This window comes from Heloderma suspectum, chromosome 5 (assembly GCF_057233095.1).
Source record: "Heloderma suspectum isolate Gila_16-S chromosome 5, 16-S_ref, whole genome shotgun sequence".
NCBI classification, from domain to species: domain Eukaryota; kingdom Metazoa; phylum Chordata; class Lepidosauria; order Squamata; family Helodermatidae; genus Heloderma; species Heloderma suspectum.
Window position 1 is genome coordinate 66,340,602 of NC_139462.1, and position 26,345 is coordinate 66,366,946.

Here is a 26,345-nt window from a genome sequence, read left to right on the forward strand (position 1 = left end):
ACTTACTGGGTAGCAAAGGTAACAGTCCTAAGCACACTTACCAGTGAGTTATCTCCTTTGAGTTCAGTCAACATGCTTCTGAGTAAGCATTACACTATAGGAAGGGCTAGACTTTAAAAAAGTTAAAAACCATTAAGCTTTAATATCTCTGCAAATGCACCTAAAATAACTTGAGAGAAGATTATAAATGTATAAGACTAAATCTGTGTAAAGCAGGGGTGGGCAACTTTGGGAGTCCAGGGGTCATTTTCACCCCCCTGAGCCCCCTGCCACAGGCCACAATCTGCCAGGCAACCCAGGGAAAACATTAAAAAAAAATTAATGAAACAAATGGTGTCTGGAGCGCTATGGCCATAAAGGTCAAATCTACTTTGCTTGCAAGCTAGATTTGACTCTTCAGTTCAGCTTGTTTGCACCTTGTTGGCCTCCGTAGCTGGAAAAGTTTTTTTGGAAAAATGTTTTTTCGTTAAAAAAAATTAAAATTGGAGTGGGGGGACCAGGGCAGTAGAAGATGTAGGGACTGCACTGGTGGGAGGCTGAATGTGACTCACAGGCCACGTGTTTCCCACTCTTGGCATAAATTAACATTGTGTATTTGTGTGAATTTCCTTGTATAAATAATTATGAAATGTGATGCATTCAATAAAACCTTGATATCTAATGCATATCATAAGCACTTATATTGTTTATTCATCATTCATGGGTGTTTGTTCCAGAAAGTGATATTTTTCACTTTTTACAATATACTAGGTTGCTTGAGGTGTGCCATTCTAAACTTTTACCTGTTTGCATTTTCAGTGCAATATCTAGACTCAGACTTCTGGAACACTGCTAATGTTAGGTTTTGTTAGGATTGGTGCCAGGGGAGGGAATGTCGTCATGTGGTTAGGGAGAAATTTCTAAGATACTGTGCAAGCACAATTGGAAGAAAATGATGCAGGCTTTGGTAGAATTATACAGAAAATACATGTTCAAGCATATAGAACTAAACAAGATTAAGAACCTGGTAATTCTAGAAGTAAATTCAGGAAAATTGCCAGGAAACATTTTTCTGTCTGAATACTGATTTGTTACAAAGGAGTTGGTATGACTAAAGGCACACATGTTTTTGGTAAGACTGAAAGGGAGGGGAGGGAATTGGATGTATAAGTATACTTGTGTTAAACATAGGTATGTGTACATTCGAAATGTTACTTCAAGTTCTTGACCACCTCCTCTTGAGAGGCTTTCACCTAGAGATTTTTTATTGATTTTGCAGCTGCACTGAAACCACTTTATTACAAAGTAGGTCTATAAATGTTAAATGCTGTTATTTCACAGAAAATGGTTTGGGGCCTTAAACTGATTTTCTTTAGTAACAAAAGAATGAATCTACATAAAATATTGTATACAAAAGTTGAATGTGATTATCTGAAGAAATTAATGTATGGTGTCTCATAAAATGAAACAGGTGGATCTGTGCCAGAGGATGTAAAGTTGGTCCATGTCAAAATGTAGGTTGCACATCACTGTGAGTCTGAAATACAGGGTAAGGGTAAGACAGACATAACAGTAATACATCATCAGGGCTAGTTGGGAAGTGCTTGTATCACATTTAAGAGGGAGAGGAAGGGAGACATTGTTCTCCCTCACCATTGTCAAGGTCTGATTTAGCCCTGCTACCTTCAGAACCTTGCCCTGCTGAGGCCTGCCATGCTTAATTGTGAGTAGACATGCTGCTTATGCTTACATCTGAGTAGGCATGCTTCCTGTGATAAAATTGGTAACAATGGGATTGGGGTGTGGATTTTTCAGCCCCTGCCCATTTTTGCCTTTGACTAGGGATGTACAGATTGTGTAAGATCCGTTCCATCTGTCTTTTGCAGATTGGCAGGCGGCTTTCATTCTGTTGCCTGCTCATTGACGGAATCAGATTGTTTTGTTTCTGAATTTGTGCAAATTTGCACTTGTAAAAATGTGCAAAATCCCTGAAATGCTCATTTTCACACTTTGGTTTATGGGGGAAATGATAATTTTTGGTCGTTTTTTTAAAAAATGTGTATTTTTCTACAATAAAATCTGCGCACAATTCAGGAAAGTTAGAAAATTGGTCTGCAAGTTCACAGAATCCACCTGAGAGGGGAAAAGTTGGTCTGCTGTGGAATCCATGGGTCAGATTCATGAAAATCTGAACTCATTTGGTTCCGTTGCAGATATCTCTGACATCCCCACCTTTGACTCCACCCACCACTGGAATGCAGCCCCTGGGAGCGTCTCAAAAATGGAATCTGGCCCTTGAATTGAAAAAGGCTCCCCACCCCTGGGCTGGTGACAGTCACGCATCTTCCTCCTCCCCTTCCATCCCCAGAGAACTTCTGCATAAGGGGTCACAGATTAAATGAAGTGATATTTCTGATTCCCAATGGAGCATACTCATATGTGAGACAAGAACTTTATGAAGGGGCCAGACATGGCCATGTACAATTGAGAACTAGAAACACAGCTTGATTGAAACATTGACCCCTTGGCTGAACCGGCCTTTGGTTTTCTGATGTATACATATGTTAGGTAAAACACAGTACCTAGCTTACACTGGGGTATGTGTGTGGAAAAAACCACTATGTCTTCTTTTTCTGTATATTACATCTGTCTTCACATCACATTGCGGTTGCCTGCCATGCTCTAAGTAACTTCTGCCATGGTTTACAATGCTGTAGAAAATTAAGCATCTCCCATTTCCTTCAACTTTCCTCTTTCCCTCCTAAGCTTTTCAGACCCGTTGGACCAGACACTTTGATTGACTACAGTGTTTTTAAAAGTAGAGTGCATGAAAGCTGACAGATGATATTTGTGCATGTGGCAGTGATACTCGGATAGTTTTGAGAGAGTTTAATTGAAGTACTGACAATTGGTATTTTGAGACGAGAATAGAAGGTGGTTGCCATGTGGCTTTGTGTTTATCATGTTGAGAAATGTTTGGCGCCATTAGGGTTGCAGTTCCCAGAGTGGTGAACAAGCAGAGAGATTGCTTCACCATATACCTAACCACAATGTGAAGCTAACGCATCACAGTGTGCTAAAAGATTTGTCAGGGCATCCAGAAACCTTGGCTGACCTTGGCAGCCAGTCATATTTTATGACTGCTATTTACCCTGATCCTCTTCTTTCCCCCCCCAACCCCGAGTCATCCAGCACCTACAGAGGATTTGGGAGGGGCAGGATTTTGACTCTGATATTGCTCTGAGCTTTCAAGTACCTTGGAAGCAGTGAGAAGTCCTACTGCTTTCAAGTGGCTGCAAAACTCAGTGGAAGGTGAGAGGATTAGCTGCCACATATGTTTCACTTAGTGCTGGGTCAGGCAGTCATTAGGCTAAAAATACGGCAGACTGGACTCTCAGTCTGGCCCGCAGTGCATGGCAGCCACAGTTTTCAGGTTGCTATACTGACTTCCAGAAGTGGCTGCTGCACACTCAGGTGGTTGCAAGTAGTTGTGATGGTGCACTAAAAGTGTCCATGCCGACTTCAGCCTGTGGTACTGGCATGTGTATGAGTGGCTCATTGTGGTTGGGAAAACCACCTGAATTGACTCAAAGCCATTGTTGCCCATTAATAGAGTACTGAGAAAGGCTCTAATTGGCCCTTGGAGAGAGGTGTTCAGTTTGCAATTAATTTTCAGTGGTGTAAGGGAGTGGTGAATTAGTAAGAATAAGGATAACTTGAAGAAGGTGATCCACTGAATATATGAGTCTTTTTTTTAGTCCACAGTGTTTTATCATTACCTGAAACTGTTGTTGAAATTCTGATCTATAGCTCTAGAGGGCCTTCCTTTGATTTCAGGCCAATTTTGTAAAAATGACTGCTAAATAAGCAGACATGAAGGGTGAGGTGCTGTGATATCAGTGTTTGCCAAAAAGAACAGAAAGCTTTGGGGAATGCAATTAAAAACTGTTACTTAATATTTTAAAAGCTGCCTTATGCTAGATGACGATGGAAACTGGAAGTCTTAATTGATAGAGTATAATATGAATTATTCCTGTGCAGATGAGGAAAACAGTAGTTTGGAAATAAGTTGCAGAGCTACTTATGTGAGCGGAGCTCCACCCACAGAAAGTGCTTCCATCTGATTTTTGAGGAACCCCCTTCCCCCTGCACTACAGGGTCCCCTTAACCTCTTTATAGCACTTTTGGGGGGCTGGAGGGGCTGCTGTGGGGGTGGGCAGGGAAGTCTGCTTCTGCCAGACCATTTGCACACGCCTACATCTGTATTCAGCTCAGTGTGTGGCTGAAAGCAGATATTGGTCCATATCCAACAGGGCTGCTGCACTCCTGCTGATTGTGTTGTGCCAGCAGGGCCCGTTCTTTATGCATTGTGGAGTTACTGCTTCATAAAGTCAGGAGAAGTCAGTGGAACGCCATTCTGCGAGCTCTGCTGACCTGTCTTGTTCTGGAAATGAGCTCTTCTGCTCATTCTGAGTTGCTTTAACAATCACTAGCTCTCCAATGCGCTAGCTGGCATGTGGGCAGCATAGGATACTGACCAATGATTCTGGATTTTCCATACCTGGAGGAAACATTTATGCTTGAATGAAAATCCAGTGTGTATTTTGCAATAAAGACGTGTGAGGTGGAAGCAGGAGATCCACATTTCTCTACATTCAAAGAAGAACTTCAATTTGTGTTAGTTGGGGGGGGGGGTCATACATAATATGTGGGGCATCAGTGTTCCCTGCCACACGCAATTCCCTTAAAGCACATCAAGAGTCAAGAAGCAGAGGAAATGTTAGAATAGCTAGTAAGCCAAAATGAATGGGAAGGGAACAGCTCCAGTTAGAGTAATTAAGAGTAATGGTCAGAAGAAAGGAAAAAGATGAGGCTGAAGAAAAGAGCCTTGAGGCTCAATTTCAAGAATCGATGAGAATCATGATGCAATTAAAAAAAAAAAAAAAACCAAAGGTAACTGCGCTGGTCCATGAAGGGAAAAACATCCACAGTTAGGCAGTATTTTATTAGGACCAACCTAAATGCCACAAAAGAATGTGCAGAACAAAAAGAGTACCTGCTTCCCCTGCTCATTTTTTTTTTAGTCCCACTTCCCCTGCTTTTTGTTTAGTATGTAACCTGATGAAGAGTTTTGGATAACCTGAAAGCTTACACACTCCTGTGGCAATTTCATTGGTCCTAATAAAGGTGTTGCCTAACTGTGGATTTTGGATAATGGAAAATGTGACTTGAGTTTTCAATCAGTGCGTCTTTCCTGCAAGACTAGGTTCAAAGGCAGAAAGAGGATTGTTGGATTAGCACGCAAGTTACGCCAAACTACAGTCTGCCTCATATCATTAATAGAAATGACGTATTGACTCTGTGTGGAGTGGAATTCATTTCACATCACTATCATTTGATCTTGGTCATCTGTATGACTGTATATGACTTTAGGTCAGAAGACGGGAGGTTCCAGGGAAACCATAGTCTTGGGACTAGAGGATAATGAAACATGCTGGCATACCTTCAGGCAGAACAAGGCCAAACCTCAGAATGAGATGATAATTGACATGAATGCCAGGCAGGATTTTGGAGTGATAAAAATGTGCCATTTACGTGTAAAAGCACATATGATTGCTGTGTACTGAGCAACACTTAAACAGGTTTTAACTTTTGCCCTTGCTTGTCTTCCTCTGTTTTGAGTGTTTCTCAAGGGTGCATGCTTATTGATTCCCAAGGCTTGCTACTGAATATTCACTAGAGACGTTTTGGGCAAGTGTTGAGGAGGTGAATGTTTGTGGAAATGATGTGCATGGATCAGCAAGTGAAGTACTTAAAATTACAACCTGTACAGTAAGTGTGGAAAATGTAACACCTGTGAAGCAAAGAGACCTTTTCCCCCTTCCCACATAACTTGTTGCATCTTCTTTATGATCTGACTGTGAGAGCAATTCCACCAAGAGGGTGCTGATAATGTGTGTTTGCTGAAGGGAGAATGTGCTGTAAGCTAGTACCCAACCAAACATATGACCTAGTTCCACATAATGACAGCCCACGGTTTAAACAAACCACGAGCTGTCGTCCGCTCGCCTGCCACTTCCGCTTTTAAAACCTCACCTGCTTTCTCCCACTCATCCTCAACAGCCCATAGTTTGTTTAACCCATGGGCTGTCATTACATGCGTACCGGCCCAGATGTGTTTCCTTGCGTGTGTATGTGATTGTGTCCATTTTGCATGCTCACTTTAAAGTTGGCACTGGTCGCTATAGGGATCTGGAGTCTTAACGTCTCTTGGAAAAGTTCTAAATGCTGGTGAAAGAATTCCCTCACATGCAATGCATCTTCAAGTCATTTCTAATTTAGGCTTATCAATTAGCCAATGGGATTGCAATTCTAGGGATCAATGAGAGTACAGTCAGAAAAACATTTGAGAACAGATAGATACAGTTTTTTGTAATGACAGTTTAACCTGCACTAGGCATTTGTTTATTGATGTACTCCTTGCTTTAGTGATTTTTGGGAAGCGGTTGCTGCTCTTTATGTGAGACTGCAGAAATTTACGGTGCAAACTTATAAATAAAAATAATTTTAAAATGTAGAAACTGCATATAGGAACAAGAAATGGCTATATTAATGTTACTATTTTTCAGTTCTAGTTCTAAGGGTGCATGCAGTATCTTGACAAATTAATTTACTAGGCAACTCTGGGACTCGCTTATCAATAGTTAGTTATAGGTTCTTTCTCCCTTTCCTTTCAGTTCTGATGTTTCTACTTTCCATATCATAATTTCGTTCAGAGAAGAGTTCTGAGGTCACTCCTTGTAATCAGCATTATAGCATGGGAACTACTGATTTATAACAGTGACTATGCACGAGTCAGACAAGTGTATTTTATTAGTTTAGATTTTTCTTCCCCACCCTATCCCAAAGGCTTCAATCAAGTTACAATCTAGCAGATCTCAGTTTTAAACTACCTTGTGTGGTATGTTAGGCACAGAAAGATTTAATTGAGTATTACTAGGCTAGTCACAGAGTGTGGCGAGTGGAGATTGTAGTTCTGCACATCTGTATTTGCTGGTGTTCAATGGCTCACAGGTGATGGTTGTCATAAAACAGTTATCTACTGATAATAAATAATGTGGTGGTGATTGCTGCTGTAAAATGTTATATCTAATGACATAATTTGGCATTGTTCCATAGAATTGTTGCTGACATCCTTGGATTCCAGTAGGGAACATGGTGCAGTAATATGGCTGAAGTGCTGTTTTATACTGTTGCTTACATGGATTCGTTTTTCTCTTGTAAAAAAAGTGAATCAAAGTTCAAGAAATAATACAACTTAGCTTTACAATCCTGACATTATTTCCACTGTTAAGCACCCAGAACAAAAACCTTTAGAGTATACAGCACCATGGCAGCCTTGCAAAATGGAGCCTCACGCTTCTCCCTCCCTTAGGACTGATGTATTTCTTATTTGGGTTTTTAATCTGTCCATTCTCTAGACTATAGAGACCTATATTAGACCTAGACCTATACTCATATGGGTAAGTAGTTAGATAAAAATGAGACTAGCAACCTTTAAGGGAAACTTTTATTAGAATATCCTTCAGACTCTAATTATTTTTCCTATAATTTCAACTGTGCTTCTCATCTTTCATTTGTACATGTGAAATGGTGTACAGTATTAGACGTGTGTGTCTTAAAAGAAATAGTTAATTTGCATAACTGTGGGAACTATGGTAGACCAGTCCTTTAAAAATATATATATGTATATCACCCATTGACTTAGTCCTGTAGGTGACACACAACAATTTATACAGAAATTAAAACACAAATACATAAATATGTCTACAGTAATCTACAAGGCATTGCACAGCTCATTACAAATTCACTAGGCTAAGTGTGGCTTGCAGTAGTTGTGCTAATTGTTTGGCTAGTGGTTGTGCCACTTCTAACAGAATGTTAACTCTTGTAATTTTTCCACTAGCGTAACGTTAGTTTTAACCCTAATACACACACACAGACACACACACACAGCCCAATTGCAAAGTTCTCTATCTAGTTTATAGTAAACATAAAACAAAATGTAAAACAGAATAAAAACAGCAGCAGAATAAAATGAAAATAGAACCAATGACAGGGAACAACAATAATGCAAAAGATCTAAAACACACACACACACACCACACACACAAAAGGTTTTTTTAAACTGAAAGTCCTGAGAAAATAAAGAGGTCTTCAGCTGGCACGAAAAAGAACACCAAGTAAGTGCCTGGCAAGCCTCTCTGGTTAGGGCATTCCACAACTGGAGTGCCACCACTGAAAAGGCCCTTTCTTTAGTAGCCATCTACTTCATCTTATTTGGTGGGGACCAGATGCTAACCAGATACCCAGAAAAGGGCATCTGAAGGTGATGTTAGTGTCCAGGCATTTGTAGTTCAGGTAAGCTGACCCCGAGCTGTTTAGGGCTTTAAAAATTAATACCAGCACTTTAAATTAGGGCCAGAAATGGACTGGAAGCCAGTGCAGATGGCAAAACACTGGCATAATACAATTGTGTCGGCCAGTTCCATTTAACAAGTTTGCTACCCTGTTTTGACCAGCTAAGGTTTCTAGACCATTTTTAAGTGTAGCCCCATATATAACTAGTTGCAGTAATAATAATTTTTGAAAAGCTGGTGTTACCAAAACTATGTTGGATGCAAATGTTACATGCTTTGAAAACTTTCTGTAGAAAAAAGATAACTATAGTCAAAACTCTGTCCATATTTCTGGGTTCAAAGATACCTACCTAATTCTGATAGTAAGCTCTCCCGATGGTGTGTGAATGTTTGCACAGTATTTGGAATGATCTGCATACCTTGCTCTGTTAAGACAAATTTGCTTTTGCTATGGGGTAGAACTTTCTTCTGCTTTGCTGTGCCAGAAAATGTGAGCAAAGTAATCTAACATGATTAAAACGTTCTGTTCGAACAAGCCTTTTTAATGCGTTTTGTTGTCCTTTTTTTCCCTTCAGATTAATATTTTGGATGCCAAAAGAAGTATGAATATTGGGATATTTCTCAAGCAGTTTAAAAAGTAAGATGTCACACTGCTATTGCAACTGTGAAATGTGGTAATATTAATATCGCAGGAAAGGAGAAATACTTAGCCATGAGTAATATAGCTGCTAGTTTAATCTAGCTTGAAAACAGAGTACAAATTTGTCAATTTGGCTTGTATTGTGTTTTCCACATACATGTGATGATCTTAAGTAACAGTTCTAAGAACTGAAATTGCAGTATTAGGCCGCCTATGACTAGACAGATAACTGAAAATTATGTTTGCATTTCACTTCAAAGACAGAAAGCCATTATCTTTTAAGAAGTGGTATTTTATTTTTCTAACCTCCCCCTTTATATATGAACTGTGCATTGGCATTAACACATTATTCTTCTTAGACATAAGAAGCCCTTTGTGTTAATTTCAGTGGAACCGCCTTGGAGGACTTTCATATACATAACATCATGTTGCCAGTCATTATTGCATTAGAATGAAACTGTCATGGAATACAATACAAAAATAAGTTGGTTCTGTTTGGAGGTGAAAGAAGCATAATGTTCTAGTCTATGGAAATACAATGTTCCTAGTATTTTGTTTTTATTTCCCCACCAAGATCTGTTGAATCCGTAATTGAAGATCTTCATTCAGCAAGAAGTGATCTCTATAGTTCTGAAATTCTACGCGAACTTTTCAAGTTATTGCCAGAAACAGAAGAGGTAAGAGAGGGATTGTGTTACAACCTTCTGTATGTTGAGCAGAGGCCAATGACTACATGTTCTAGGAGACTGGGTGGGGGTGGGGGCTACATGTCCTGAACTTCTGTTATGAAAAAATGCACTCATTGACCAATATATAATCTGGTACCAAAAATATAGTGCTTCACTGAGGACTTGCTGCCTATGCCACAAAACCTGACATTACAGAAGCCTTGCAGCAATGTTAAATTTGAAGAAGTGTTGCTTAAGAGGATACTTGTAGCTAAATGTTGTAAATATGTGTTGTTATGGAACTATCAGTGTACATTAGGGATGCTTACTTACTCCTTTCCTGTTGTGTTCTTGAACACCTTTTGAAAATACCTTTTCATTACATATTTAGTCCTGCTTAGAGGATTAATGGTGTGACTGACAAAACAGTGGAGAAAGGCAAGAAAAGATCTACAGCTGAGAGGAGCAGGCAGGGAACCTGATGTATAGAAATGGAAAGGCTGTCCCAGAGATAAGAGCAGCATAATAAAGGGTGTGAGAGAAGGGGTTCAAAATGCTGACAAGAAAGGAGCTCAAGGAAAGAGACCTAGCAGGAGAATAAGTAGATAATTGGAGCAGAATGGTGGGTAGTCTTAAATGTAAGGATAGAAGCTTGGAATTTATAAGGAGAATGTTAAGAAGTGGGAAGGTGTAGAGCCCAGTCAAATATTCAAGGGATGATGAGTCTACTTCTCCCATGGGATTGTACCGTCATATAACACTCATGTGCGACTGCTTTTTAGCACCCTTTTTTAGAATCTCCCTGTATATGGAGGACTCTACCAGATGCCCGCCTGAATTGGCTTGCAGACAAAATTGAGGGGAGAGATGGTTGTAGAAGTGACCACATTGGAGGAGGCTGCTGTAGTGCCAGTGACAGGATGAGCCAGTCATGAATAAGAGTTCTAGCAGTAGATGCAAATAAAAAAAAGGGTGCAATCTTTGAGATGCTGAAAAAGGACAAAGCAGTAAGACATCTCTTTTTACAGCTTGTGTATGGGAAGAAAGGAAGGGCTGGACCTCAAGATGTTGCCAAGGTTGTGTATTTGAAAACAAAGGGGAATACATTTATCTAGCTGTGGTTCCACAGGAATTGTGTGTGATTGCATGGTTTTTATGAGGAAAGGTCAGCTATGACTTTCACATTTGGTTTGGGATGCAAGGGGAGACATTCAGAAAGAAATATCAGCCAAAATTTTAAAGGATTATGGCTTTGAAGGAAGGGTGCAATGGTAAGGGTAGTCTTGGGAGTCCTCTGTAAAAGGTGTAGCTGAAATTGTGCAAATGGGAGTTCCCAGAAATCGTACAATGACAGCAATAGGTTACAAAGGCTTGTGTGCTACGAGTCCTTCAGAAATTGGATTGCTGAAGCTGATGAGCCACCAAATGAGATGTGGGTGTGGGAACATGAGAGAAAGGGGCAATGTGCAAAGTCCAAGGAAGAGAGGAAATTGCAATATAGAATTTAGGACTGTTCAAATGTGTGTCATGTCATGGATGTTTTCCATCGAACGTGCTTCAATTTGAACAGCTTATTGCTTCAATGTAGAAATATGAAAATATTCACAGATTCTTCCCTTCCACAACACTTCACTTTAATACAAGCTAGATTTTTTGTTGAGGTTTTAGTTAACGATTAAGGAAGTTAGAAACTAGCATGTTAATAATCAAACTAGGGTTGCAATTAGGGCTGCATGTAGAATAGGGCACCGCTTTTACATCGTGGACTCTGGAGAAAAGCAGTTTAATCACCCCTGTGGCTATTCCTCTGTGTCCCATGATTCTATGCAAGCCACAGCATTTACTACTAGGTGCGTAATAAAGCATTTTGGCTTTAATCTTTGTGGTTTAAAGTTTATCATCTTTTTTTAATCTAAAAAGATTTCAGATGGTGACAGGAATGACACTTCCATATCCTGCACAGCACCTTGCTTCTTGCTATGAATGCTTGATACACAGGAGTCAACAAATTTTGTGCCACTCCCCACCAAGTCCTCTCACAAGACAGCTCAGGGAGGAACAGAGTCTCATCTCTGACTTCACACTGTGCTTCAGAGGTACTCGGAATGTCTCCAAAATGCAGCATGAATTTGTAGTTTGGAAACTTCCTCTTCTCCCCCCAGTTCCATGTTCAGGAGAGAGGCAGGGTCTTGGTTGCCTTTTGAAGCACAGGAAGTTGAAGATGAGAGCAAGAATGATTGCCAGAAGGAGGATGGGCAGTTCCTATGGTAACTGAATTTGTGAACTCTTGTTTATGCAGGCTTGCTTAGTTTACATTGTTACAGAATTCACCTTTCATTGATTCATAGTTGGGCAATGTCTGGCCTTGTTTACAGGTGGCAGCCCTTGAAACATTTCCAACATTTGTGCAGAGTGTTTGCCAAAATATCTATCTTGCCATCAGTAGTATGGTTCATTAGGAAGCACTGAGCGAGGCTCTGATGCTCTTGTCTCAAGCAGTTATTCTGTACTGCTCAGCTAGCAAGGACCAATTTCTCGTTTGTCGGTGGCCTGTGAGATTGGGAGCAAGGCACTTAAGCTTGCCCTAGTCTTCTGGTGGTCTTAAAAGATGTGCCCAAACTGACATGCAACTGAACTGGAAAAAATAGAAATCAAACTCAGTGAAGATGGAAATATGACAAGCTGCCCATACCTTTTAATACTTGTTACTTGTAAAGTAATACAACGTTTTCTGAATGGGCTTGTATCTTTATTAATTTTTGAAGAAAATCTTTGCACATGCAAAGGTCTGTATATCTAGGACAACAAACATGATGGAATTGCACCTGCTTGCTAAAATGCTTCCTTCTCTTCCACCCACCACCCACCCCAGTTTAAGAACTTGGATATACCCAACAGTTGGTATCTCCTATACTACTACTTCCCTGCCACCATTTTATACAAATGCACACCCACTCCTCTCTATCTCCTCGTCCTTACACACCTCTTCTCCATGTGCCACAACAATTCCACCAGGGTATTCTGAACACCACACCTGCCTTTCAGCAAGTAGTAGATACAAGACATGAACTTCTTAGGTAGTTCTTAGCCCTTACTGTTTATACACCTAATTAAAGACTTACATGTGGTTCGTCATGACTCTCGCAGTAATGCATCACACACTCTAGTTTGAGAAACATCAACCAAATATGAGAACTTGTAGATCTCATATCTGCAAAATTCTGCAGAAAGTCTGATGTATCACTTTGACCCTTCAGATATTTCAAACAAGTGGGAAGGAGCGGATGGTTCTCATCCTCCTCTTGTTTGGACTTTTTTAAAGGTGCTCTTAGACCACATTTGCAGTCAATGCTAGCATCAAGGAGCTTCTTCTCTGTGGCAAGATCATGTATCATTCAAATAAGCCACTGAATACAGGAACGACATGTCGCATTTCCCCCCTCCCCTTTCAACTGCTGACCACCCTCTTGGCTGATAGCTGAGGATCCATGTGATGTACCACTCATGGTTCCTGCGCTAAGCCACATATAGTGAAATGGCTGTCATAGTATTAGGGATAAGTGTGAGCAAGACCTTCATTAGATACCTAAATTCAGAAGGTAAAGAAGAAAATGCCTATGACATTGCTATTCAGAACATAAATAATTAGGGTGTCGGTGTGGGGTAGTGGTTAGAGTGTTGGACTGGGACTCAGGAGATCTGGGTTCTAGTCCCCACTTGACCATGAAGCTCACTGGGTGACTTTGGGCCAGTCATTGACTTTCAGCCTAACCTACCTTATAGGATTGTTGTGAGGATGAAATGGAGTGGAAGAAGACTATGTAACCCACCTTGGGTTCCTTTCAAGAAGAAGAAAGGTGGGATATAAATGTAATAATAAATAATAATATATTATAAATAAAATAAAGGAGAAAAATTATTCTACTTTGGAAGAGTTCCCATCTCTTCAATGGGTGGTGGACCTAGTATCTTTCAAAGGTCCAACTCATACATTATTTTTATAACATGATTATCACCTGATAGATGTTGTCTGTGGCTGGTTCAGCAATATATAGATATTTAAATGATGTGCTATTTCCCATGCCAATGTCCATAGTCTCAACAGAGGGGGAGACACAGGGCAGGGAAATATTGTGATCCAGACAACCTATATGAAAAAGATAAGCACTTTGCTGATGTCAGCCATGGAAGTGGCTTCACGATAATGATCACCCCACAGATTCATGTTTGCTCAACGTAAATTGACCAAAGGATTTTTTTCTCCAGTGTATTCCAAGTTTAAATTGGAACACTTGTCTAGGATATAGGTAGGGCTGTCTTTTTGAGGAAGGAAGTACCCAAGAACTACTAGCTCAGCTGTGGGACATGTGGAATAGTGAGTGCCTTCGAACATGTGCAGAATGTTTTTGCTTCACCACTACATAACTACACCAAGACATAACCCCCCATCCCAGCAACAAATCTGGGATTAGGGTTAAGGGTGTATGCATTCATTCATTCAGGCAAGTTTGCATGTCACGCTAAGTCACATTGAGAATAAACCTTGGTGGGTTGCTCATTACTCCTGACAGACGATCAGGTGCTGTGTGGCTTGCTGTAGCTTGTTTCCCCCTAAGTCCTCCTGCCCACTCCCGGCATGTATCCCAAACGCCTTTGTAGAAAAAATGGTCGTTCTCTACATCAGCACCCTTTCTGCAATTGGTCCACCGGGGTTGCTGGCTTATGAGGGAAACTCCCCTCCCCCCACATCAGATCACCAAATGCATATAATTTTCTGAGCCCTTATGAATGCAGAAACACATTTGCCAACTTAAAATAAAATTCAGGGACTTGCACAAGTATGCAGGAGCATAAGACCTCCTGTCTGCTATTTAGCTCAGTATAATGATAAGCCTCTCTTGTCAATGTCATTGTTAATGTCATCCTTCTTCTGAGCTTGCCTTGCTAGCGAATACCTCTTTTGGTTTTTTTAGGCTGCTTCATGTACTACCGAAATAATACCCACCTGAAAAGCTCCTTCTCCTGTAGCTGCCAGCCACTTTTGGCTCCCTGCCACCCTTCCTGCTTATCACTTCCCTCTACTGGTTTCTGTTGTTAGCTGTCAGATATACATATGAGTTACAGAGCAGTGACGGGGATCCATAAGGTTACACAAATATCAAGGCAGGGTAGTGAGGTGGATAGGTAAAGATGGACAAGTTTCGAGGCAGAGCAGGGAGTGAGAGGGATCGGTAAAGATATGCAAATTTCAAGGCAGAGCAGTGAGGTGTATTGGTAAATATATGCACATTTCATGGCAGAGCAGTAAAGCAGAGGGGGAGATTATGCAAATTTCATAGCAGTGGACTTTCAAACATGTGCACTTGTGCAAAACTGAAAATAAAAAATAATTGTAAGAAGGGTTGCAAATGCATTTGGGACACATGAAAGGACATTCGTTGTCCTTTCTTCTTGATTTTTAGGAGCACAGGGTGGAGGGCACTGACAAGGGATGAGGGTGAATGGCAGCAATGCTAGATAGACTGCAAGGAGCGGCAGGGGGTTTTGCCCCTCTTGCCTGGTGGCTCTCTAGCTGTTCTCAGCAACCTGCAATGAAGTAGCCATGTCAGGTTCAGACGTCACAGCAAGCTACCCTGAACAACACAACAACAAGCCATGGGTTCTCGGGGTGGCTTGTTTGGGGAAAACAACCCACAGTGAAAAATCCGCTCTGGGATCAGACATCACTACCCTGAACAACCCACGGAGGCAATCCACTGTGGCTTACTGTGTCATGTGAACTAAGTAACAGGTTGTGACTTCTTGGCGGGTCTGGCATCTGTAGTTTTAGAAATAGGCACCAGGTGTGAGATTAGTTAGTGTGAGATGAGATTAGATAGGCTTGTGTAGGGGGATATAGAGGAGGATATTGTTAAACCCATAGTTGGTCATAATATGTAAATCAGGTCAGTGTCTGTGATGACTAAAGAAAGTTGATCCCAAAAAATACATAACAAAATATGTATAACAAAAAAATACATACCTGCTTTTGTTAATTTCATACTACATATGAGTGGTTCTGTTTTATTACCTCTGTGCTGAAGCAATTGCTTTCTACAGGGAGAGGAAGGGGTAGATGCTGCAAATTCAGTAGTGTGTTTCAGTTTGTGCTGTAAACAAAACTCATTTTGGTCAGTGGGAATGTAGATTCCAAACTGAATGGCTAGCAGTGCTTTTCCAGGAAAAGCCAACTGCAAAGTTCTATAGTTGTGGGATTATTATTTTTTAAAGTTCAATTTTTAAAAATGGTTTTCCTCTGCACGTTCCTTTAACCCACCCTCAAATCGTAAAATATGTCAATGGAGAGGCTTACATGTTCCAAAAATAATGAAGGGAACGTATCCTTGTTTGAGCATAGGCCAAGAATGTGTGAAATTGTCCCCCTAAAGGAGAAATGCAGAGAGAGAAAATGAGACACAACTTGTTTTTATCTGTTACGAGTTAATGTGTTGGCAGGCTATCTCGTGCTATCTCATACTACTGAGTGCTATTAACTGCCAGGTGCATGTACATTCTGCCAGATTTGTGACAACATGCAGATTGATCTTGTAGTCCTCTGGATGTCTTATTCCTGTCAGACAGAACTTTTAAGTGATGATAAGCGGTCAAATGTACAAATTTAAGTCTTGTGTAAACCAGGGCCTTGCTAGTACAACTCACTCATTGACACTTTTGGCCACCCCTAAGCCTGTCTTCCCCAACCTGGTGCCCTCTAGATGTGTTGGACTCAAATTCCCATAATCCCCAGCCAACATGGCAAATTCATCTTGGGGAAGGCTTTCCTGAGCTATGTTTTGCATACATGTTTTGCCCCATGGAATTTCCTCTCAGGAAACATGCATCTGTTTCTATCTGTGGCTGCTTTTAAAAGGGCTTTAAAAACATCCTTTTTCTTCTTTTCAAGGCTTTATGGTACTTGCTGCTATTAAATGTTTGAAATGGTATTTTATTTTTAAACTGTTTAAATGTAAGGTGCTTTTATCATTTTACTATTGAATTTTACTGTTTTATAAGCTCTACCTTGGGAATACCACAGCCTTGAAGGGCAGTTAAGAAATACACTTAATAAATAAAACAAATACATGTAGAGGGAAAGGGCAGGGATGTGTTAGCTTAATTAGCATGTGTAATATTTAGGATATGGGAGATGCTTTAGATCAGGGGTGGGGAATGTGTGGCTCTCCAGAGGTTGCTGGACTGAAACACCCATTAGCCTTAGTCAGCATAACCAATGGTGAGGGATTATGGGAGTTGCAGTCCAAGAACATCTGGAGGGCCACACTTTCCCCATCCTTGCTTTAGATTTGCAAAAATATAAATGTTCGTGTTAAACTATATTTAGCTGGAATTAGCTGTTACAGCAGGTGAAAGGTAGCTGCTGGAAACAGCAGCTTGACATGTCATCTCTGTTTCCCTGCCCCTGGTAACTTCTAGTGGCACTAAATGCATGACATGACATCATACTACGTTTCCCCGCCCCTGCAAATAATAGTCAAGTGAATTGGGAGGAGGAGCAACTCATGGGACAATGGAATCACATCACCTGTGGAAGTTACTGGGGTGGGGAGGGGGTTACAAGATGCCTGGCTGTTGCCTTTGATGCAGCCCTCTGCCATAGCATGTAGTTCTAGCCTCAAAAATATTTTTTGTAAGTAATTATGGTGGACTCTGAAATTAAAATTCATTCTTTAACATTTGCTTGATCATGAACTGATTTGTCCATGGTATGTAAATGTCTTCTCTTTCTCTTTCTCTCTCTCTCTCCCCCCCCCCGCTCTTTTCTCCCCACCCCCCTTCCCCCAGGTAAAGAAATTAAAGGATTTCAGCGGAGACATATCAAAACTATGTCAAGCAGATTCTTTTATGTACTTGCTAATCCAGGTGCCAAAGTAAGGAAACTCTAAGCCCATCCTATTCACCACATACTCTCCTTCTCTCTCGTACCCAGGTTCTAACGCTTATTTTGTTTGTTTTTCAGCTATTCACTGCGAATTGAAGCCATGGTGTTAAAAAAAGAATTCTCCCCATCTTGTACTTCTCTACAGAAAGACATGACAATTATAAGAATGGCTACAAAGGGTAATTAAACATGCTGCAGCATGCATTTGGCTCTTGTTTTTCTTAGCAGGTTAATCAACCTAACTAGAGAGATGAGATCTGGAATTTCAGGTACCTATTAGCTATTTAAAGGAAGCAAGCTAGCTCTGACACATTCCATAAGGGTGTGTGTGTATTATCAGTCTGGTGTGTGTGTTGGACTTCTTGCTCTGTTCTCAGGGCCAAATTGTTGGACCCCTTTTTCTACCTTTCCCAATTTTCTCTACTAGTGATCCTTCTGCTGTTGTGACTCAGTAGTCCAGGCATGGGGAACATGTGGCCCTCCAGATGTTGGTGAACTGCAACTCTGATCTTCCCTCACCATTCGTCATGCTGTCTAGGGCTGATGGGAATTGTAATCCAGCATCATCAGGAGAGCCACACATTCCTCACCCCTGCAGTGGTGCGTCCTGGCCCACCCGATGAAGACCAATTCATTATGCAGACATGTACACAGTGACCCAGTTCGCACATCATGGCATCAATTCCTGGGTTGTTTAACCCAGGAATTTCTGCCAGGAATTGTTGGGTTATTAATCCAGAAGTTGCAGGGATGAGTAGAGTGTGCAAGACATTTCGACTTTTAATTAACAACCCTGGAACATACCATGACATGCAAACCCAGAAACTCTGGGTTGTTTATAGGTTAAACAACCCAGAGTTAACCTAAAGATTGCTTATGGTTTGTTACTGGGTTAACTCTGGGATGTTTAACCAATGAACAACCCAGAGTTTCCAGATTTGGACCACACAGCATTGTTAATTGAAAATGGAAATGGCAAAGGCAAAGGCACAGTTTGCATACTTCTCTCATCGCTGTAATTCCTGGATTAAACAACACAGGATGTGTGAACTGGATCTATGGCTCTTGAGTTCCTGTGCCTTATCTCCACTCCAGTCTCTACATTGCATATCTCCTTTCTCTACCTCTGCTTGGCAACAGTGCCCACTCTGGCTTAGATCTCCTTTGTATTCTGAGCGGCTTGGTCATTAATCTCTTTAATGCTTGCCAAGTGCAGGAGAGGGGCTGTATGGATGATGCAGAACAGAAAAGTGTTCTGGGAGTAAGGAGTGATGGCTTTTAGGATAAGGTCTTGAAAGATAAGTAGGGAGCATCAATAGGGGCTGTTCTGTATGTGGAAAGCTTGTATGTAAAAACAACAACAACACACATATGCACAAAAGTTCAACAGATTAAAAATTGTGTATAGGTTATTTCTACCAGTAGTACTGCTTATTTGTAACTGATGAATAATTTCATATGTCCAAATCAGCCATTGGCAATTCCCTGTGAACTGGTCCAAAACGTTCAGAATGCAGCATCTCAGACCCGTCTCTGTTCCTATGAATCTTCTGGCCTCTCAATTGGAATGGGCTTTTGTGTATTTCTACTGCCTAATATGAAGTCTCCATTTTCCCTGTTCCTCCCACATATTCCTGATTATATATGAAATTTTTCCTAAACATAGTTTTGGGGAAATAATTAATCTCCTAACCTTTGTGGTACACATCTATTAAACAGGAACAATTACTCACATGAATGAGATAATGTGCCTTCAGTCTGAAGCTACTAATGATGGTATAATTGTTTCCAGTGCAGAGCACTGGGTTTATCCATATATTGGAATAACTGTTGACAGCTTTGATGATATTAGGTGTACAAATTGCATGTTTGTTTTTCCCTATCTTCTATATTAGCTAATTAATTAGATTACTTTGGGCCTGTCTGCACAACCAGCTTGCTCAGCAGGTCCCACTTTCCTTTTGTTCATGGAGATGAGTGAATGAAAACATGTAATAGTTTGAGCATGGGGTGAGCAATTTGTATCCTTCCAGATGTTTCGGCCTACAACTTCCATGATCCCTCACCATTGGCTATGCTGGTTAGGTCTGATGGGAATTGTAGGCCAAAACATCTGGAGGGCCACAAGTTGCCCACCCCTGCTTTAGTATCACTTGAGGACTGATCACTGAAAGTATGATATAAGTGTATTGTCAGACTGTGATCCTGGTTTGTACATCACTGTAACTGACCACACTATCCAGTCATTAGACAGTGTTGGAAGGGCTGGTTCCAAAATACTGTTTCTGCCATTGATGGTTGGTTTGGAAACTCTGGAAATGGATCCAAAGAAAACTCTGCTGAAAGAGGCTGGTGGAAACTGACTTTCCCATCCTCTCCTTCGCTCAGAGCCTCCCCAGCCCTTGGAAATGCCTCTCCTGTGGGTCAGGGGACCTTGCTGAATGGGATGAGCTGTGGTGCAGGAGGAACAGGGGATCTCTGAGTGTTGCCTCTGCCTGATTTTTGAAGATCCCCTTCTCCCTCCCCTCCCCATGCCATAGACCACCCCATCCAGCAGGGTCTTCTTACCCTCAGAGGCATTTCAGGGAGCTGGAAGGCTCCCAGGGGAAGAGTGGGCAGGGAAGTCAACTTCAGCCAACCCCTTCCATGTGCTTTTCTTTGGATCCAACCCATTCTTTGTGTTTAAGGCTTGCCAGTGCATCTGTAGCTCTCTCCACACCCCCACGCTCACATTTGCCTTGGTGCTAGCCTTTAATGTCATTTCCTTACATTAACTTTAATGTAATTAAATAATTCTTACATTAATTTTCTACAAGGATAAACTCGATTCTTGGATGCAATTTGAAAATGGTGTTGTAAACTTTTGCTTTCTAAACAAACAGCCAATGGATTCAGATTTTTGTGTCGTTTGCAGAGCTGATGTGCTGCGAAGAGTTACATTCCATATTGCACTTGGTCCTTCAGGCTGGGAATATTATGAATGCAGTAAGTGGACAAGCCTCAGTCTTGGGCTGTGGAGACAAGCAAATAAGTGCTCTGGATTGATATCTCATACCTCTTCTCTCTTCACCACCAAACTCCTTAGGGCGGCTATGCTGGCAATGCAGTTGGCTTTAAGCTGTCGTCATTACTCAAGTTGGCAGATACAAAAGCAAACAAGCCCGGGATGAATCTACTTCATTTTGTTGCTTTGGTATGTAAATAACAACCATTTCCAAGATAACAGACTACAGAAATCTAAGCCACAGGAATAGGTGATTGATAGGATCTAGTGGGAGGGATACATGCCACAGAATTGAAGAACAAAATTGAATTCTTTTACTTTTCGCTTCCTTTGTTCACCTCTTCACAGGTTTCATTAAGTTCTTCTTGTAATGTTTAAATCTGCAACCCAGTAGAAAACTGAATAAGCACATAATTCAAAGTCCTGGAGCCAGCACTTTTCTGGTACTATATTTAAAATCTCCAATTGTAGATTGTCTGTCTACCTAGCTATTCCAATCTCAGGTTGTTCTAGCGTAGAAGCTGTCAGATCTGATGGATTGCTTGGTGGTAATTTGAAATAAACCTTTTTCTCAGAAGATTTAACAGGGGGGATAACCTCTTATTTCTTTTGAAACTGGTTGCATAGATTGTAGTTTTCCTTCCTGACATATGCAGTTGTCCATTTGCAATTAATTTAAATGGTGGTGATGATATTTAATATTTGCCTAGTTTGCTCTATTTCTGCGAATGCAAGAGTTAGCATTTGTTGCTCTGACTTTGTGAATGTACTTGTGCAAACTGGTTTAACAACTAATCTGAAGTCTTCAGGGGAGGGGGACAGGGGAAAGAGTGGATATTAGGTGGAGATTAAGCAGGAAATGTTGTATTAGCTTGCACAAAGGGTATTCGTATGTTGCCTTTGCCTAATGGTCCTCCTTATTAAATCTTGATTATATCCAGTGGAGGACTAGTAACGCACAGGTTCCCTGAAATAGAAATTGTCATTTTAACTTATTAAATTAGATCCTTCCCAGCCTTTTCAAGAGGGTAAACACAGCAAGTTGAAAGCAGAAACCTCCTAATTGCTGTTCCAAAAAGACCTAGGTAGATGTAGGCTTCAGCATGGGAGTGGAATGTTATGGGGACATTTTATTTGTTTCAGGAAGCCCAAAAGAAGGATAAAGTTCTTCTAACCTTTTCAGAAAAATTGCAGCACGTTCAGGAGGCAGCCAGGTAAGCAAGAAAACTGAGAACGTTGGGAACTTTTCTTTGTGATGCACTTAAATGCATGTGCAAAGTTTTGGCGTGAAAACTGAGATCTTAACAAGTGTTTACTATAGACTCTGTGGTTTCATTTTCACTGCAAACATAATTATGCCTGAAGCATTCCTTCATGTTTAGATGTTTAATGAGTTAATCTTTAAGGGGGGTTAGCATGACTGTTAACTTATTAGAGGTTATAAATCTATACATAACTTTGTTGTTGGAGCAACTGATTAAAGTAAGTATCAGTATTACAGGGGATAATTTGATATTTGGTGATTTAACAACTTCTCTTGACTAGCTTAGATTGGTAACTTTGTTGCTTGCTGACAAATCCTAAATTCTACAAGTAGAAAAAAATTCAAAGTGAAGTTATGTAAGTTCATATATTTCTGCTCAATCATATTTTTTTAAAACTGAAAACAGACAGTCCTATTAGCCACATAATGGTTCTGATTTGGCTGGTGGTGGGAAGCATATATGTTCCACTTCCCCTTTCTTCTTTCCTCATTGCCAGATGGAAAGAACTGAGCCCTGTTGGGGAGAAGGCAAGATAAGGAGTGGGACTTTTGGTAGTGTTTCCATGGCTGTGTACCAAGAATGGTCATGATACACAAAACAGGAGTCATAATGCTACTAGTATTCTACTAGTGTTACAATGTCTGTGTGTGCATAAGCCCTGTGATTTAAAGGTCCAAAACTCTCCTACTGTAATGATAGGTAGTCTCAGAGAATATTTGCCCTTTGGTCTGAGTCCATTACTGTAACTTCTTGATGAAATTGCTCTGGCATAGAACCTTGATCACTGGAATTGGGGGTGGGGGGGATTGCTAGGTCATAATGTTTTCTGTGGGAAGATTTGTTAAATAGGCAGATCCAGTTTGTTCACCCTGTGTATCTTAGAGCAAGGCAAGTTTTAAAAATAAGATAGCCAACACTTCAGTGGTGGATAGCTCCTTTTTGAAAAATTGCTTTAGACTACTTTTTTTCCTTTGCAGAATATCTCTTGAAAGTATAGAAGCAGAGCTTCATTCACTCTCAGCCAAAACAAAATCTCTTAAGGACAATATTCGGCGGGACTCAGAACTCTTCCACCAGATGGAAGGCTTCCTGCAGGTTTGTCAGAGATTCCTGCCATTTCTGTTCTTTTATATCCATATTCAGCCACCTCACTGAATTTTCATTGTGTTTAAGAGGGCAAATATATCTTGTTCATCTTAAAACAGGTTTTTCAATCCTGCTGCAATGTTGCTCATCACTTATAAGCATTTTAAGAGACTGCTTTTTACAGTGAAGGATGCAGGCTTAGGGAGGCGCCTTTTTCATTTCTGTAAAAAAATGATTGATGGAGATCAGTACATACAGAGTAGCAAACTTAGGGTGCAATCCTATTGGATCCACCCTTGATACTTGTAAGCCTCTGAACTAGGAGGCTCATGGTATCCAAAGCAGAGTGGGAGGCGTACTGTGCCTCCTGCTCTGCAATCTAACTAGATGGGCATTTTTGCCCATTTAGCTGAGGAGCCGGGGAGGGGGAGGGATGGAGGCTGGGGGAAGCTGGGAATGGCTTGTATCCCTGCTTCCCCGCCCCCTCCCTGCTCACCAGCACGCCCCCTTTCTCTCCCCTCCAAGCTCACATTTGCAAGCTCATAGAGGCAGCTGGTGCGGTTCTCTCCGCACCAGCTGTGAGGGAGAGGGGGCAGAGAGCTCGGACTCGTGGGTCCGAGGTCAGACCACTGTCTTTGGCCTTGGATCCAGGAATCTGAAATATCCTATCCCCCCCCACCCGACTCTTTCTAGGGGCCATAGGATTGCTGTCTTACTTGCATATGTCTGCTACTTTGACTAACATGGATGTGTTGCATCTTAAATGAAGCTAAGCTGTTAGTCAGTAGCACTTCTTACTGAGTTAAACGATGCTTGTGAAGAAGTAAGAATTTTTATAGCATTCTTTCTCTACAGATATCCCTTCCACATGTAGCCTATGCCTCTCTTTTTTTTATTTTTTTTAAAGTAGCTTTATTTTGTTTTGATGTATTTTTATATTCATTGGAAACACTTACTTCCACCCAAACTTCCATTTAAAAAACAGCATAGCTTAGGATGACTGAGCTCATCCAGTAAATCACATAACTTAAGCTTCCAGCTTCATGTCCTAGGTATCCATTAACTTCTTCAGAATCCCAGCTTCCAAGCACATTTGTAGCTTTCCCACTTGTGTATAGAAGTTTAAAGTCTCTGGCTGCTTTCTGACCCCTTCCTGACCCTTTCCCGTAGTAGGCATGTTGTGTTCCTTGTGAAATGCTTGACAGAGTAGTCTGAGGACAGGAAACAGTCTAATTTGTCCCTGTATGTTAGTACAATAGTAATTAGAGTAGAACCTTATTAGCATGGTGGCAGTGTCTCAAATAAGCCATTGTCACTTCTGAGGCTTGAATGGGTTCTGTGTCTAATAAATCAGATTTGATTTTCTTATTCAATATTTTCATAATTTGCCTCATTATCTTCCTGATGTCTTACAGAATTAGGCTTTCCATGTTATGGAACATTGATTTTGGACTTTCAATAAAGTAAACTACTGAATTTATAATCCATGTAGTTCTTCTATGGGTAGCTGAGAACACTGAGAGTGAACACTTACTGTGCACTATTTACTAGTGACAGCTGCTAAAGCTGAAGTAAAGGTTGTTTTTGACACTACACAGGAGTAACACTTCAGCATGGTTAGCACAAAACGGTCTGCAAGTCCAGTTCAAACAATAGTTTTGTATTCTGTTTTGTGGTCAACCTTTAACCACAGTTTAGAATTCAGATACAACACTAACCATGGTTTAGCATTATATCTGCATAGGCACAGTGAGATCTGTGAGCCCTATATTCACAGATCTTGGGTTGGATCCAGGCTATGTTAGTCACAGTTTAAGTCTTAACAAAATCAATGGGACTTCAGGTAGTAGTGAGTAACTGTAGTCCCATTTATTTCGATGGGACTAATGGTGTGACTAACATAGCCTGGGTCCAACCCATTATTTGTCACTGAAATATCCATGTGATATGAGAACAACCTCTAAAACAAGGAAAGCGTTTTGGTGATGATTTTGGCTAAGATGTTCATATTTGCATCCCCTTCCAGTGGATACATGGATAATTCCTAACAGGAATTAAGTAGAATGAACTATAATCGGGCTTCCCCAAATTGATATTTTGCCACAGGGACATTGTTTTTATTTAGCATTCCTGAGAACTTTAGATACAGTGATTCACATTTTCTGCAGCTGTCAGTTTATAGGCTCCCATGCTTTGCTTCTAGTAATTACAACTGTGAGCTATTGAATTCTGCAGCTGACATCAGACTTGCAGTGTTGAGGCAGGTTTGGGCTCTCTTAGCTACCCTGTTATCTTTTTCACATAACATCAGACGTGATTAGGAGTAATTCCAAATGTATGCGTTGGATCCCTCTTCAGTTTACAAGGTACATCTTATATAGCGCTTCCTTCCTAAAAATGGTGACTGAGATACCTGATTTGAAAATTGCCTTCTCTTATCCTTATGAATAAGGTACTAAGATGAAAGGTGGGGCAAATTTTTCATGACCCTTTTTAGCTTACCTTCATAATTGCCTTGTTGAATGATGCTACTTTTTTTTCCGTTTTGGAGGCCTGACAAAGCTAAGATTATCTACTCTTCTGAAGACAGAGTTTACATACCCCCACCCTTTGTCAACCCTTGTGCTCCCCAGTTGAGTTCTTGCTTTGTAAGAAAAGCCCCAAGAAAACAAAGCTTAATATATTTCTGGCACTGCCTTTTTTCATTTTTAAAGAATGCTCTTTTATTAAACGAATGAAAATGCTGAAGGCATCTCGTTTGTTTCCGTAAGTGCCTGCGTGCATGCTTTTTATGAACAAAGAGGGATAGGAAAATAACCAAGTTAAGCTTCTTAGTATCCATGGCTGCAGCATCTTCTCTAGATCAAACAATATTATTTGAACTGTATTTGTCAAATTTCAAACTGGATTTGAGTTCCAAAGTAAGTGTTTCTAAGGGGTGATTCTGACTGTAAAGGTAGATTATCATGGTATTTTTTTAAGGGATAGGGCTGAGTTCTCTTCAGTCTGAAGATGTGTTGTGATGGAATTGTAGTGGCAAGGTGCTTGAATGGGTGGTTGCAGGACAGCTCCAGGCACTCTTGAATGAAATGGATTATCTAGATCCATTTCAATCGGGCTTCAGGCCTGGTTTTTGAATGGAAACTGCCTTGGTCGCCCTGTGGGATGACCTCTGCCGGGAAAGGGACAGGAGGAGTGTGACCCTGTTGCTCCTCCTGGACCTCTCAGCAGCTTTTGATACCATCAACCATGGTATCCTTCTGGATAGGTTGTCTGGGTTGGGAGTTGGAGGCACTGCACTGCAGTGGTTCCGCTCCTACTTAGATGGCCAACTCCAGAAGGTG

General features: G+C 40.9%; 1 protein-coding gene across 2 annotated transcripts in view; it reads left to right on the top strand.

Moving 5' to 3' along the window:
- The window catches only part of FHDC1 (FH2 domain containing 1), a 59,973-nt gene that overhangs the window by 23,032 nt on the left and 10,596 nt on the right, over nt 1–26,345 (top strand). For both annotated transcript variants that reach the window (XM_084856288.1, XM_084856289.1), the window contains 8 exons: nt 8,975–9,036; nt 9,614–9,716; nt 17,550–17,635; nt 17,725–17,825; nt 20,561–20,631; nt 20,732–20,839; nt 21,794–21,864; nt 22,893–23,010. In XM_084856288.1, coding sequence (XP_084712414.1) covers nt 8,975–9,036; nt 9,614–9,716; nt 17,550–17,635; nt 17,725–17,825; nt 20,561–20,631; nt 20,732–20,839; nt 21,794–21,864; nt 22,893–23,010 — 720 coding nt within the window. The remainder of the gene's footprint in view (nt 1–8,974; nt 9,037–9,613; nt 9,717–17,549; nt 17,636–17,724; nt 17,826–20,560; nt 20,632–20,731; nt 20,840–21,793; nt 21,865–22,892; nt 23,011–26,345) is intronic.